The sequence below is a fragment of the Strix aluco genome, chromosome 20 (genome assembly GCF_031877795.1).
Source record: "Strix aluco isolate bStrAlu1 chromosome 20, bStrAlu1.hap1, whole genome shotgun sequence".
Classification (NCBI taxonomy): Eukaryota; Metazoa; Chordata; class Aves; order Strigiformes; family Strigidae; genus Strix; species Strix aluco.
The window spans coordinates 7,373,205-7,385,539 of record NC_133950.1 but is presented as its reverse complement, the minus strand read 5'-3'; the positions used below and the strand labels follow the sequence as shown (position 1 = coordinate 7,385,539).

Genomic DNA, 12,335 nt, shown 5'->3' with positions numbered 1-12,335 from the left:
GCAGAACCAAACCCGCTGGAGGTGAATTGGGCTCTTGGGCTGACGCGTGGCTCCGGCCGGTGCTGCCTCCCTCCACCCACTGCAGCCCTCTCTCATCAGGGCTGGCAAAACGCCGTGATTTTGCAAAACCCCTGCCCAAAACCGAAATGCTGGAGCTCAGCAGGAGCACGTGGACAGGTGCAGCTCTGCAGCCAGATGTGGGACCCCACGGCCACAGTCACCACCCCCCGGGGTACCCAGTGATGCTCGGGGCTGGCTCGACCGAAAGCAAAGGAGACATGGCAAGAGCAAGCGGTCCAGTTCAGAACTCTTTAATACAAGCTTATATTGTTTGTGTTTCTGATTCTCTGTTCTCCCAACATCTGGGGACATTAACCCTCATATGTGTGTGAGCATGTGTATGAAGATATATACAAAATCACACAGTTAAATATTTAAGCATACAAGGTATTATATATTTATATAATATAGAACTTTAGGGTATAGGAATCAACAATGGCAAAATATTTCTGATGAATCTGACATAACTTTTTTTGAGTGAAACATGACCTGTTTTTGAAAGACCAGAGGAAGTTGTTGCTTATTAAAAGAAAGAGAAAAACCTGTATAAAGACATTCTGTGAAAATGATTTAAAAAACATCATGAACCAAAAAAAGGACAACTGTTAAAAACTGTATTGAAAAAAAAAATAAATTAGATGAACAATTGTGTAAATATAAATTAAAAAAGATGACAATCTTAATAAATAAGCTTTACTATTTACATCTTTATATATTGCTTGGAGACTTAAATTAGATCCGTTAAAAACAAACGAACGCAAAATAAAACCCAAAATCGGAGCAGCAAACGTACAGGCGTGAGGTACAGAATTAAGGGTTGAACTGTATTTTGCTTGTTTCTTTTTTTTTTTTTTTTCTTTTCTCTTTTATACAGTAGACCAGTAGAATTCTTGTGAAAATAGATCCTCAGCACTTCATTGGAGTATTGGTTGACGTGGCTTCCAAAAGGTGCCAAGAAAGATTCCATAATAATAATAATAATAATAACCGTAATAATCATAATAATTATAACAATAATAAAAAGATACAATATGATACATAAATATGGAAGAGCAGTTGGTAATATGAATACATTTTTCTCTAGACGAGATCACAGTTTTATTTGTAAATATTACACTGATATATATATATAATATTACACATATAATATTATATATATATCATATATATATTTATATATATATTTATATATATAGTATGGCTCAATCCTGCTCCCAGTGAAGTCAACAACAACAACAAAAACCCCCGTTGACTTGATGGGAGCAAAATTCAGCCTATCATCTGCAGACAGGTAAGTAATTACAGAGGCCGTACAATGCAAACTCCGCAATGGTTCCAATTCCCTCTTTAATTGCTGGTGAAATGTTTCGTTAAAGCCCTGGTTCTTTGCACTCAGAAGATGGAAACTGGTGGCTGAATTGTGGCCTCACCAAATGAAGGAAAAACCAAAAGACCAAACCAAACCAGAATGGGAACCAAAGACAACTTGGACTCATTAGCTCCGCATCTCAACCTAACAGGACTAACACCACCAACAAGTAGCACCAAGACTCCTCATACGACTCCTGAAGCCAATCTAAGCTGTTGTTTCTGGCCTCAGAGGAAGCGTTTATTATTCTTAATGAATCTTGGATGTGTAGATCAGGCAAAAGGGGAAAATTCAGTTTGCCAAACTAAGACAGAAACAAAACGTTAAGCCCCACTTTGCTCCTGCTAAAATGACCAGGGTTTTGAACACCGGTTCCCCGGGTGGCAGGAACAGCCCAACACCAAACCCCTACTGCCCAAATTGACCATAGCTCCAAGGAAATACATCTTGGGCCACCTGGACCTGCTCCTGCTGATGTTTTGGTCATGCTCCCACTGAGCTCAGTGGTCAAGGTCCTCCAGTGGAAAGGGGACTGTCCCCAGGGCTCCAGTGCATACAACACACGAGGTCAGCTGGAGGCATAGACGCTTCCGCGTCCCTGGCAGGGAGATGGCTTTCCGCAGAGGATGGGATGACATGGAAAGAACGCAAAGCAAGTCAGCTCAGTTGTACCACTGAGACCAAAATGGGGCCCACAACCATGAAGACATCAAAGGCGTATCTAAGCCGGGCATATGGTCCTCTCCCAGTGATATGAACATGCCGATTAACACTCACTGGGGCATCCAAGGATCAGGCAGGGGAGGGCAAGACGCTGCCGAAAGGCTGGGAATTTCCATGGCATCCAAAAAAGTTCAAATGCCAAATCGCCAGCTCTGAAACCCCTTTGAGCATCCCAGCCTCGGCTGACTTGATCCCATCCCCTCCTGTCTTCTAGCTTGGCCTCAAATGGAAACGATGGGCTGGAGTGCGGGAAGGGGACGGTCAGCACCCCCTTGCCCGCTCATGGGAATCACCTGTCTGCTCACGTAGCAGCTTTCTCCTTCCCTATCTCACTCCCAGTCTCTCGCAGCTCTTCGGGATTCAGACTGTGCAGTGCTTCTGAGTGCAGTAATTAGAGCACAGTGAAATACTGGTTAAATGCGTATGTACAGTTGGATAATGTAAAAATAAGCACAAATACACACTTAAAAAAATAATCTGGAAAAAAAATAATAATAAACTCCGCCCCCCTCCCCCCACATACAACAATATACCGGGGAAAAAATACCTTAGCCTTAGTTCCTGGACTTATCACAAAGCACAAGGAAAACAAATCCAGACAATGTTATAAAACCTCACGGTACTTCTAGGGAAATCTACACTTAAGTATCTAGCTCTCTACTCAGCTGGCAGAATCAGTGTTTTCCTTTCAAACACACAAAAATAGGCTTTGCTCTTCTTGGATTTGGATTATGCGGGTTTTCTTTTCTCTTTTTTTTTTTTTTGTTTTTTTTTTTTTTTCTTTTTTCTTTTCTTCCTCTCTGTAAAGTCTCACTTGTTGTTAATTTTTTCCCCCACTTGAATCAGTTGCAGCAAGAAACTTGTTGGTTATTGGGTTTTCTTTTTTTCTCTCTCTTTTTTTTCTTTTTTTTTTTTTTTTTTCTTAAACACAGGTAAAACCTAGAACAAACCGACAGTTACAACCAAGTGAAACCGAAACCGGAAGGGAGGTAGCTGGAACCTGACTCCCAGAGTCCTCTGATGCCATCCTCCTTTCTCAGCCTGGGGGGGGGACAGCGGAAGATGCAAGAAAAGCAGCAGGACACCAGCTCAGCCCATTTGCGAGAGGGTGGGGAGGGAGAGGGGTAGCAGCTGATAAGAGTTTCCCACCCCACCATGCACCATTCACCGCTTTCTGCTCCAGCTTTCCCTCCTGATGGCCATGGACACCACCCACAGCCAGGAGGCTGGCTGGTGGCCCCAGGTAGGGTGCAGCCTTGGCTAACTATCTGTGACAGAGAAGATCTTGGCACTAATGTGACCTGGACTTCATGAGCAGCTAAATTACATCAGCATGAGCACCCTCTCCTGTTGCCCCAAGCTTCTTGTTTGGTGTTATCCTACACCACTTGCTTGGTGGGTGGAGGCGGTGGGTAATATCCCTCTCACCTCCCGCCCAATGGCCGTCACAGCCATGGAGGGTCTTTCCTAGGGACTCCACTGGGCATTCAAGGCCCTTACAGTGGTAGATGTTGCAAGGCCATCCAGCTGGCCTTGTCCCAGGGTGGGAGCACAGGGGACAAGAGCTGAGCAGGTGTCCATGCCCCATGGCTCCCCTCTCTGCATCCCCCCGGATACTCGGTACAGCACCTGAAAAGCAGAGGGCAAAGCTTTGCCCCAATGCAATCTTTTCCCAATGGAAAAAAACATGCCACTGGATTTAACATGACTCAGAACAGATCTCCTTCTGCTCCTGGTTCTGTCAGCCCTGTTGGAGGACATGGACAGTGCCAACATGGCAGTTGGAAAAAAAATCAAATAGCAGCATTGAAAGCCTGCCCGTGGGAAAGGGAGTTGGGTCACGCCCAGACTGCAGGAGTGAAGCTGAGGTGTGAGGCTGTGCTGGCAAAAGGCGACTGTCTCCTTTGAGCTGAGAAGGACTCCAAATCGGCAAGCAGAGGCTGGCCCTGGCTGGACAAAGGAGCTCAGCAGGCCCCAAGCTTCTGGGAGCCCACAGCAGCAAGTGGCTATAATGCTTATACAGATCTGTCTCCCCTGGGCAATGTCCTAGGTGGGAAAAGCAGATGGAAAATGTCCGTGCTGAGCTGCGTAAGTGAGAAGGGGATTTTGCAAACTCAGCTGCTATCAGGATGCACGCAGGACCTGAAATGAGGCTCCTTGCTATGGTGAAACCCAGATGGGGTGGAGGGGGGAGATCATGCCAAGATGCCTCAGGCATTGAGGACATGATGCATTGGCAGCCTCAAAGGCTTTTGAGGTTGTGAGCTCTTCCGCTGGGCTGGATGGCACATGAACAAACTGCCAACACAAAAGGGGAGGACAAAGGGACCAGAAGGAAGCAACCTTTTCATAGATATTTACTTTCATTGTTAATTAGACGACAAGGGGCAAAAGTGGAAGTTTTGCCCAGGCCCAGTTTTCACCACTGCTCTCTACACTGCAGGATGTTCAGCCTAACTCCACAGAAGGAGCCCTGATCCCACCGCGCCTCCCTTTCCTGTCCACCCCTGCACAGTGGGGGCAGAGCCATCTGCACAGCCCCCATGGCCAGGTTTTCTTCAAGAATAACTAGGAGCTTCAAACAGAGAGCTCCTCACCTTCTTATGACAATCACCTCTCCAGGCCTCTACATTTTAGTTCTTGACATTCATCTCTGGTTTAATGTGATAGAAACAACCCCAACAGTGGGTGACAAAAGCCTGGTTCCTTGCACCTACAACTCTGTCAGTTTTCCATTTCTAGCTCTCCTACCCATTTTTACATCCATCTCCATGAGCTAAATGACCCCTTGCCTTACCCTTCTGCCTTGCTAGAGTGCCTAAATGTTCAATCAAGCAGGAGTAGGGAAAAAATCTCTCCAACTTGTCTTTACCCAGTAGATTGTACAAGTCAGGAGAATCCCAAGGAACAGACAGACTTAACACTTGGAAGGACGCTCTGTCAGATGTGCGTTCTTCCTAGCAGGAGCCTGAAGCAGCAGGAGACAAGCCCAAGCCGCACTGGAACGATCTCTGGGATTTCCATGGGATGGGTTGTAGCAGCAGCGGCAGCACTAGATGCACTGGGCATCTCAGTGACTCAACATAATGAACCCTATGATGAAATGAATCCCCAAGGGTCTGGCACAGCATGTTCCCCTCTGGGCTGAAACAGGAGGATGGAGCTATATGACAGGGAAGTGTGAGGTCTGCTGCAGCTAATGGCCTTCCTTCTGGAAGTTTACAAGCAGCTAAGCTCCTGGTCTATCAAAAGTCTCTGACCCACTGGCCTGGCAGCTTAATACTGACAAATATGGCCAAAATTCTAATACTGTCTCCTGCAGTCCTTTCCCCATAGCATGTGCCTCCTCCTCCTCTTCCTCTCTCCTGAGAAAACAGGAGCATGAAGCGGTTGTTGGATATAGACCACAGTAAGAGGGGGGTGGAGGAGGTCTAGAGAACCACTTGGCTGGGTGGAGACCAGAAAGCAGATTCCTTTGGCTGGCTGGTGTCCTGTTTTCTTGCCCCAATGCTGAGGAAGAGACCAGAGGGTTTGAAAGGCAGGTTGTAGGTAAGCTTTAAGGCAGACTGTTTGGTTGCATGGGGTTGTTTTTCACCCTGTCCTGACACAGTAAGGAAACTAGTTGTATGGGACATAGCAGCAGGAGTAGCAGCAGCAGACATGCTCAAATGACAAGTGCGGGCGCGAGTTACCCTCTCTGCTCCTCAGAAGCAATCATCCACATTCCTTGATGCCAGTCCTTAGACTCCCCACTCCCTGACTCCACCACTGGACCACCTGCCCATCTCCACACAGAAACGTCCCAGCAGCCCTGCAGCTTGCAGGCAGGCTACTAGGGGACTTTTTGTTGGCTTTTTGAGGGCAGGGGGAGAAGGAGGAGCTATACAGGAAGGCCACTGCAGTCTGCTGAGCTCCCTGGCTGGAAGTAGCATTCCTGTGAGGAGCAGATGCATCCCATGTCTCAAGCTGGCTGGGCATCTGGCAAGTCACCTGCCGAGAGGCACAGCCCTGTGGAGATCCCACCCCAACATCAGTGCCCCGAGCATGCGATACCTTGGCATTCAGCATCAGAAAAGGCTCAGCTTGGAGTCCTCCAAGAGCACAGCCTCTTCCACGAACGGTCTGAGTTGTGAGTGCTGGGGAGGGGAAAGTGTTTTTGCGTTGATCATAATCTCTCACTCTTTCTCTCTTTCTCTACTTATTTCTATAAATATGTGTACATAAATAGCTTGTTTCTCGCCTTGAATCTAGATATGAACTGTTCAAATTAGGTGGGCATAACATGCTGTTTTGATACATGAAAGTCTTCTCGACTTGACTCTTGGTTGTTTGTTTCTTGTCATCACTATTTAAGATATAGTTAATACATAAACCCCTACTTTGAGTTCTCCTTGGACAAAAATTAAAGGCAGACTGGTTGAATTCTAAGGGTCCCTGGTGCAGAAATGCCATCCAGTTGAGCAGCTAAATGTTAAAAACGATACCAATAGGGATGTGGTGTCTCTCCTAGCCTGCCTTGAGCAGTGTGGTCCTCCATTCCATGTTGCTTGGCATTACCCAAGACTGAAGCCATGCAAGTCTTTCTGATTGTGCTCCTGGGCATTGGGGTCCCGGCAAGCACACTCTCCTTGTAGGTCACAGGACATAGGGAAAGGAGTAACCTGGGGAAGAAAACCAAAGACACAAAGATATGAAGGAGGGAACACACTCTGGAGAGCAAACAAGACCTCTGGAGTGATACCTTCAGAGATCAGCTGCAGTCTTCAGCTATGTTATGTTTTACAGTGATTTATTTTAGTGCTGAGATGGTGGTGCACTGAGGCCTCAGGTGAGCTACCTGTCCATAAGAAAGGCTGTGAAAAGTGTAAAGAAGAACCTGTTCAACTCATGCAGTCAGTTGTCAGCAGATACTCCCTTAACAGTCCACCTCAAGCACATGAACATAGATGGCTGGGGAGACATGTACTTCTCAGGCAACTCTGGGCCTTTTTGGGGTACTCACCACAATGCTTGGATCACATCATACTGTCAGCTTCTTCTGAAAAGCTATCCTTACCCCAAAGGTTCCAAACACTAAATGACAGCAAAGTTACAAACCCCTCATCTCACATGACCAGTTCAAATGCCCACCAAACACTACTGGGTCCAGCAGGTCCCAACTCCAGCCTCCCCATAGCACTCCTACCCACCTCCAGCTTGGGGGTTTTGGTGAACCCTTCTCCTGGGCCATAATCTCCCCTCTGTAGGGTATCACTTTGCAGTCAGGCCCTATGGCTTGGGTGCTGCTGCTGTGCTTAAGTCCATTTGTGCATTTAGCTATAAATGATCTTGCTTTCAATTCCTCAGGAACTGAACCAAACACTACCTAGCAGATCAGTGAAGCTGCAGTCCAGCAGAGACTTCTCTAAATATCTGTTGTGTTTAAGGTCAAGAGATGCAGCTAACGGGCACTGAGGAGCAGCAAAGGAGTGCAACTGAGACTGCTACATGCATGATCTGTCATCTGTCCATGATCTCTCTGGAGAAGCATGGGAAAGAGCTGAAACAATTGCCTGCAGTGCCTGGCTAGCGAAAGTTGATTTTGGCCTATTGCATCATAGTATTTACATAAAGAAAAGGGGGTGGCAGTGGAACAGTGTCTTGCTTGCCCTGAAGTGAATTCCCAAGAATTTCTCCCATCTGCACAGTCTGAAAAAATGACCTCATTCCCCTCCTTTACACTCCTTCCAAGACAGTGCCACAACCTGTTCAAACGTTCCCGGCGAGGGCTGCACGCGCGCGCTCTGTCTGCTTCCCTTGGCTTTGCTGCCACATGTTTGCTCTCTCTTTCATAAACACTTTTCTCCAGGCTATGAAGCCTGGGTCTGCCTGTTCCTTATGTATCATCAACAGCACATCTAGGAATGTGGACCAAGCACTATGCGTGAACACGTAGCTGTCATTTCCACCTAGGCCTTCCATACGTGTCCCTGCATGTCCATCTCTAGCATGCCTTTCTCCTGACGCAAACAGGAGATGGGATGGAGGGGTGTGGATCTTTATTTCACAACTGGGGAGCCTAAGGCAGGGACATGCTGACAGAGACACTAAATAGCCAACGCTCATCACCAAATCAGGGTTTAGAGATCCTCCTCCCCTTGCTTTTGACTTCATTCCCAGAAGACCTGACCCTCCAGGTAGAATAGGGTGATGACTCTTCATCTAGACACGGTCTTCGTGACTTAGAAGCTAAATAACCAACCAGTGAATACTCTGAATCTACAGTTCTGCAAATGTGGAGGTTGTAAAGAGAAGGGATTGTCCAAAAAGTTAAAAGCAAATTAATTCAAATAATTGGAAACTAAAGAAGTTTATAAACTGCAGAAAACAATAGGAGCTCAAGGGTCACTTGATCCAACAGCAGCCAGCCAGAGCAGGACTGTCTCATATCACAGTGTTATGAGTATTCTTAGATAGGAAAACAGAGAAGTCTGCAAACAATGGGGTTTGGGGAGGAGGCTGAGGGAGAATTGTTTAATGACTGAATTAAAATACTGGAAAGGAAAAAAAAATATGCATAAAAAAATTTACTTTTTTTGTTCAGTGTAGAAGGAAACATTTTGGTTTAGATTATCTCCCACAGTTCAAGTCTGACCTTTCCCTCCAAGACATACAAATAAAAAAAGTATTTCAGAGCAAAAGTTATGTCTTGAAATAAAAACTTATTTCACTTAGAAAATGCTCAAACAAAACATTTAAGTATGTCTGGAGTTTTCCCCTATTTTTATTTTTTATCCTGAATCATTCAGTTCAATCTGGATTTGGCAATGATTTTGACTTAAAAAATCCTCCCTGTTGTACAACAAAGCTACTGGTTGGAGGCGAGACCTGGGAACCCGATTCTTTCATTTGTCTTGATCAAGGTTTTTCCTCTCCCTGGCGTGGATTCACTGCGTTTGTCTGTAACAGTCTAACAAAGGCGATGAAGTGGCCCCTGCATTCAAAGGAGAGACAGGCTCACAGAGGAGTGGATACACCTTTTGCATTGAACACAGGACAACCACACACCCAGCTCAGGCATTTCAGTAGTGACTGAAATTAGCTGTGGCATCCTACTGCACTTTGTCTCTGCTGCTGTCCGTGCATAAGTGGGACAGTGAAACGTGTTGCAGGCCCAGAGATCCCAGAGATGGACATCCCATTTCACTTGTGGGAGCACCAGAGCCAAGAGTGAAAGCCCTGCACAACTGTGTCTCCAAACTACCAGCTCACGTTCCCCTAACCTACTCTGTGGGCTGTGCCTTTGAACAGTGGCCTTCGAAACCCAAACTGGCATGAGTTCGATGTTGCCCTCTCCTCCCATTTCTACTCATGAATCTCTTGTTTTCCCCTTTGCTGTCTTACAGGTCACTGTAAGCATGTGCTCAGCACTGGAGCAACCTGAACAAAAGGTGCACATAAGAGACTAGATCATTACTACATTGCAGCCAATTTCTGGTGATACGGAGCCACTAGAGAAGAATGTCTTGCCATGTGTTGTCCTGTAGAAACCTCTAGTCTCCTAATGGTCATGGACAGAGAGCAGAAGCTTTCTATCCGGGGCAGAGCTGTGGCCCCAAGAGCAGTTTCATGGCTCAGCAGCAGTTCACAGCAGTGGGTAGCCTGAGTGTAAGAGTGTAATACTGATCAGATTAGCCTTATTCACTTTATGTCCCTTACAGATTTTTTTTTAATGCAATTTGGTTTTTACAGTGCTATTGTCCACATAGATGAATTGTTTTGTCTTATGGCAGTGAGCTCCAGAGATCAGTTTTCTATTCTGTGAAAAGGCAGAGATTTCTATGGGTAATGAGCACATCCACAGTCATATTAGACAAGACAAAATTCTCCAAACACTTAGCAGTAATACAGGACTTCCACTTTAAAAAACATCTACAACAAATACACATTTGAGTTCCCCAAGGACCTGATTTCCACAGGTATTTAGGGAATCTAACCCACACACGGCATCTACGAGGAATCTGACAAACACCCAACTCAGAGAAACCATAAAACCCCTTAGCAGAGTCTATTGCCTTGGGCTCATACAGTGATAGCCCTCTGGAGTACAAAGCCATGAATAAAGCTGCTGGATGTGCTAGAAATAATAAATGCTGAACCTTTTTCTGAATGATAGCCCATTTAGGTGTGGAGCCCAGATACACATACTCCAAGATTAACTGCTTCTTTTCTTTTTAAATATGTCTGTGAAAGCCCAAGTCATTAACAGAATATATGACCTATACTGAAATATCCAGATATACCCATTGTAAAGCCAGTATTAAGGAATTGGCTCCTCTTTCTTCCACCTGCCAAGTCCTGCATTTCATCTACATCTATCTCCCCCTGTAGAAAACCTGGGTAATATCTAGGAGGGCAAAGAGAAAAAGCTAAACATGAAGCTTAGGGCCTGGCTTGGTCATTTGATGTAGTGCAGGATATTGTCTCCTCAGACTAACTAAAATAGGTTGAAAAAGGCACAACTGAAGAACACAGCTCCACACACCTTCATGCACCCTCTACACACACACACACACACACACCACACACACACACACATTTCCTGGAGCTGATCCAGAACAGAGCCATGGCGTCAACCGACAGCACTCAACGGAACGTGGGTCTGACTTGAACCACACTGGACCACAGACCTATATATCTTCAAGAGAAAACAGGCACAACTTAAATCATGCCCATCACCCCAGGAGTGTCCACTGCATGACACACGCTGCTCTGAACCTAAAGGAGCAGTTGCAGCAGGTGTGGGCTTATGGGCTAGGCCAGAGGCTAGCACAGATGTTCGGGGTGCAGTGCACAGGAGGTCTGAGACACCCCCACCTTGACCAACCCACCGCGATGCTAGGAACCCGTACTTCCATTCTTCACAAGGGTACAGGAGCCCTAAGCATTCTCTCCCACACTAGGCAATGAGACCGTGGACAAAACCCAAGCTCCCTCTTAGAAACAGGGCCACATTTGTCCTTGATGGTCCTGACTATGGGAACAAAGACAACGATACAACAGACCAGTGCAGAACTAGGATCCAGGTCATGAAATGAGTGAGAGGCCACAAATACTCACTACACGGCACCTATCTGAAGAGGCTGGTGACATTCCAAGACAGATCCCTGCTGAGAAAGGCCAGTCTATAGGGAACTAGTGGGCATGTTGACAGGAGAAATCCCAGACAGGTACAGGGAGGGATGGGAAAGGGTTCTGTAAAGGGTCAGAGCTCATCCCTCACACAGGCTCGTATCAGGCTGACCCAGCTGTACCTCCCATCCAGCACACTTGGGGCTGGTTCACAGCAGCACTGGGCAGGCAAAATCAGGCCTGGAGAAGGGTCTGGGTTGGAGGCGAGGAGGGGGAAGCATGGGAGGAGGGCTGCAAAGTGTTGGGAAACAGCCTGTTGTTAGATTTCAGCCCTGAAGTGTTTGCGAAATCTCCCAGACAAGCCTAACTGGAAATATGAAGGTCCCGCTGCAGACAGAGCCTCTGCGGGCGAGCGTGGCATGTCGAGATAAGCGTGGCAGGCCGTGCTGAGTGTCACAGCCCCGCGCCTCCTGAGACCCTCACAGCTCAAATGCTGGGGAGTATTTTGTTCCCTGACAAGGCCCTTGTGGGACAAAAATGCATCTTGTAAGGGTCTTCTCAGTGGTTTTCAGCATTTAGGTCACCAGGGCTGTTTTGAGATAACAGAACAAGAGTGAGCCCCCTTTAAACTCTGGGGGCTGGTATGCAGGTTCACACCTAGGGCACTGCTCCACAGGGCCTGGGAAAGGTGAAGATGAAGCTCACAGGAAACCTCCTCTCCATGCAGTATATACAGTTTTAAAGACTTGAATTTTTGTTAACTGTCCTGCTGTAAACCGGGCTTCCTCCCATTCAAACCAGCAAACGTGGTGTAACAAGACGTAGCTCAGCTGAACCTAACAGATGCTCATCTCTCTCCATTGGGTACGAATCAGGAGCAGCCCCACCAGAACCGGTGGCAGCAGGATGGCCCAAAGCCAGCAGGGATCCCCAGGAAAGCCCTGCCCGCATGGTTCCCCGCATCCCCGCCAGCCTGCTGAGCGGAGCGAGGGAGCCCCTTTGCCAAACCACATGGAGCTCAGTTGCTCAGCAATCAGCTGCACTTCCTACCCTCGTGCTACTGATTGTGCAA

At 46.8% G+C, this 12,335-nt stretch overlaps 1 protein-coding gene across 1 annotated transcript in view; it reads right to left on the bottom strand.

Moving 5' to 3' along the window:
• Window positions 1-295: 295 nt before the first annotated feature.
• PAPPA (pappalysin 1) overlaps window positions 296-12,335 on the bottom strand; it is a 183,259-nt gene continuing 171,219 nt past the window's right edge. The window contains exon 22 of the mRNA XM_074846175.1: window positions 296-6,813. Coding sequence (XP_074702276.1) covers window positions 6,706-6,813 — 108 coding nt within the window. The 3' untranslated portion in view covers window positions 296-6,705. The remainder of the gene's footprint in view (window positions 6,814-12,335) is intronic.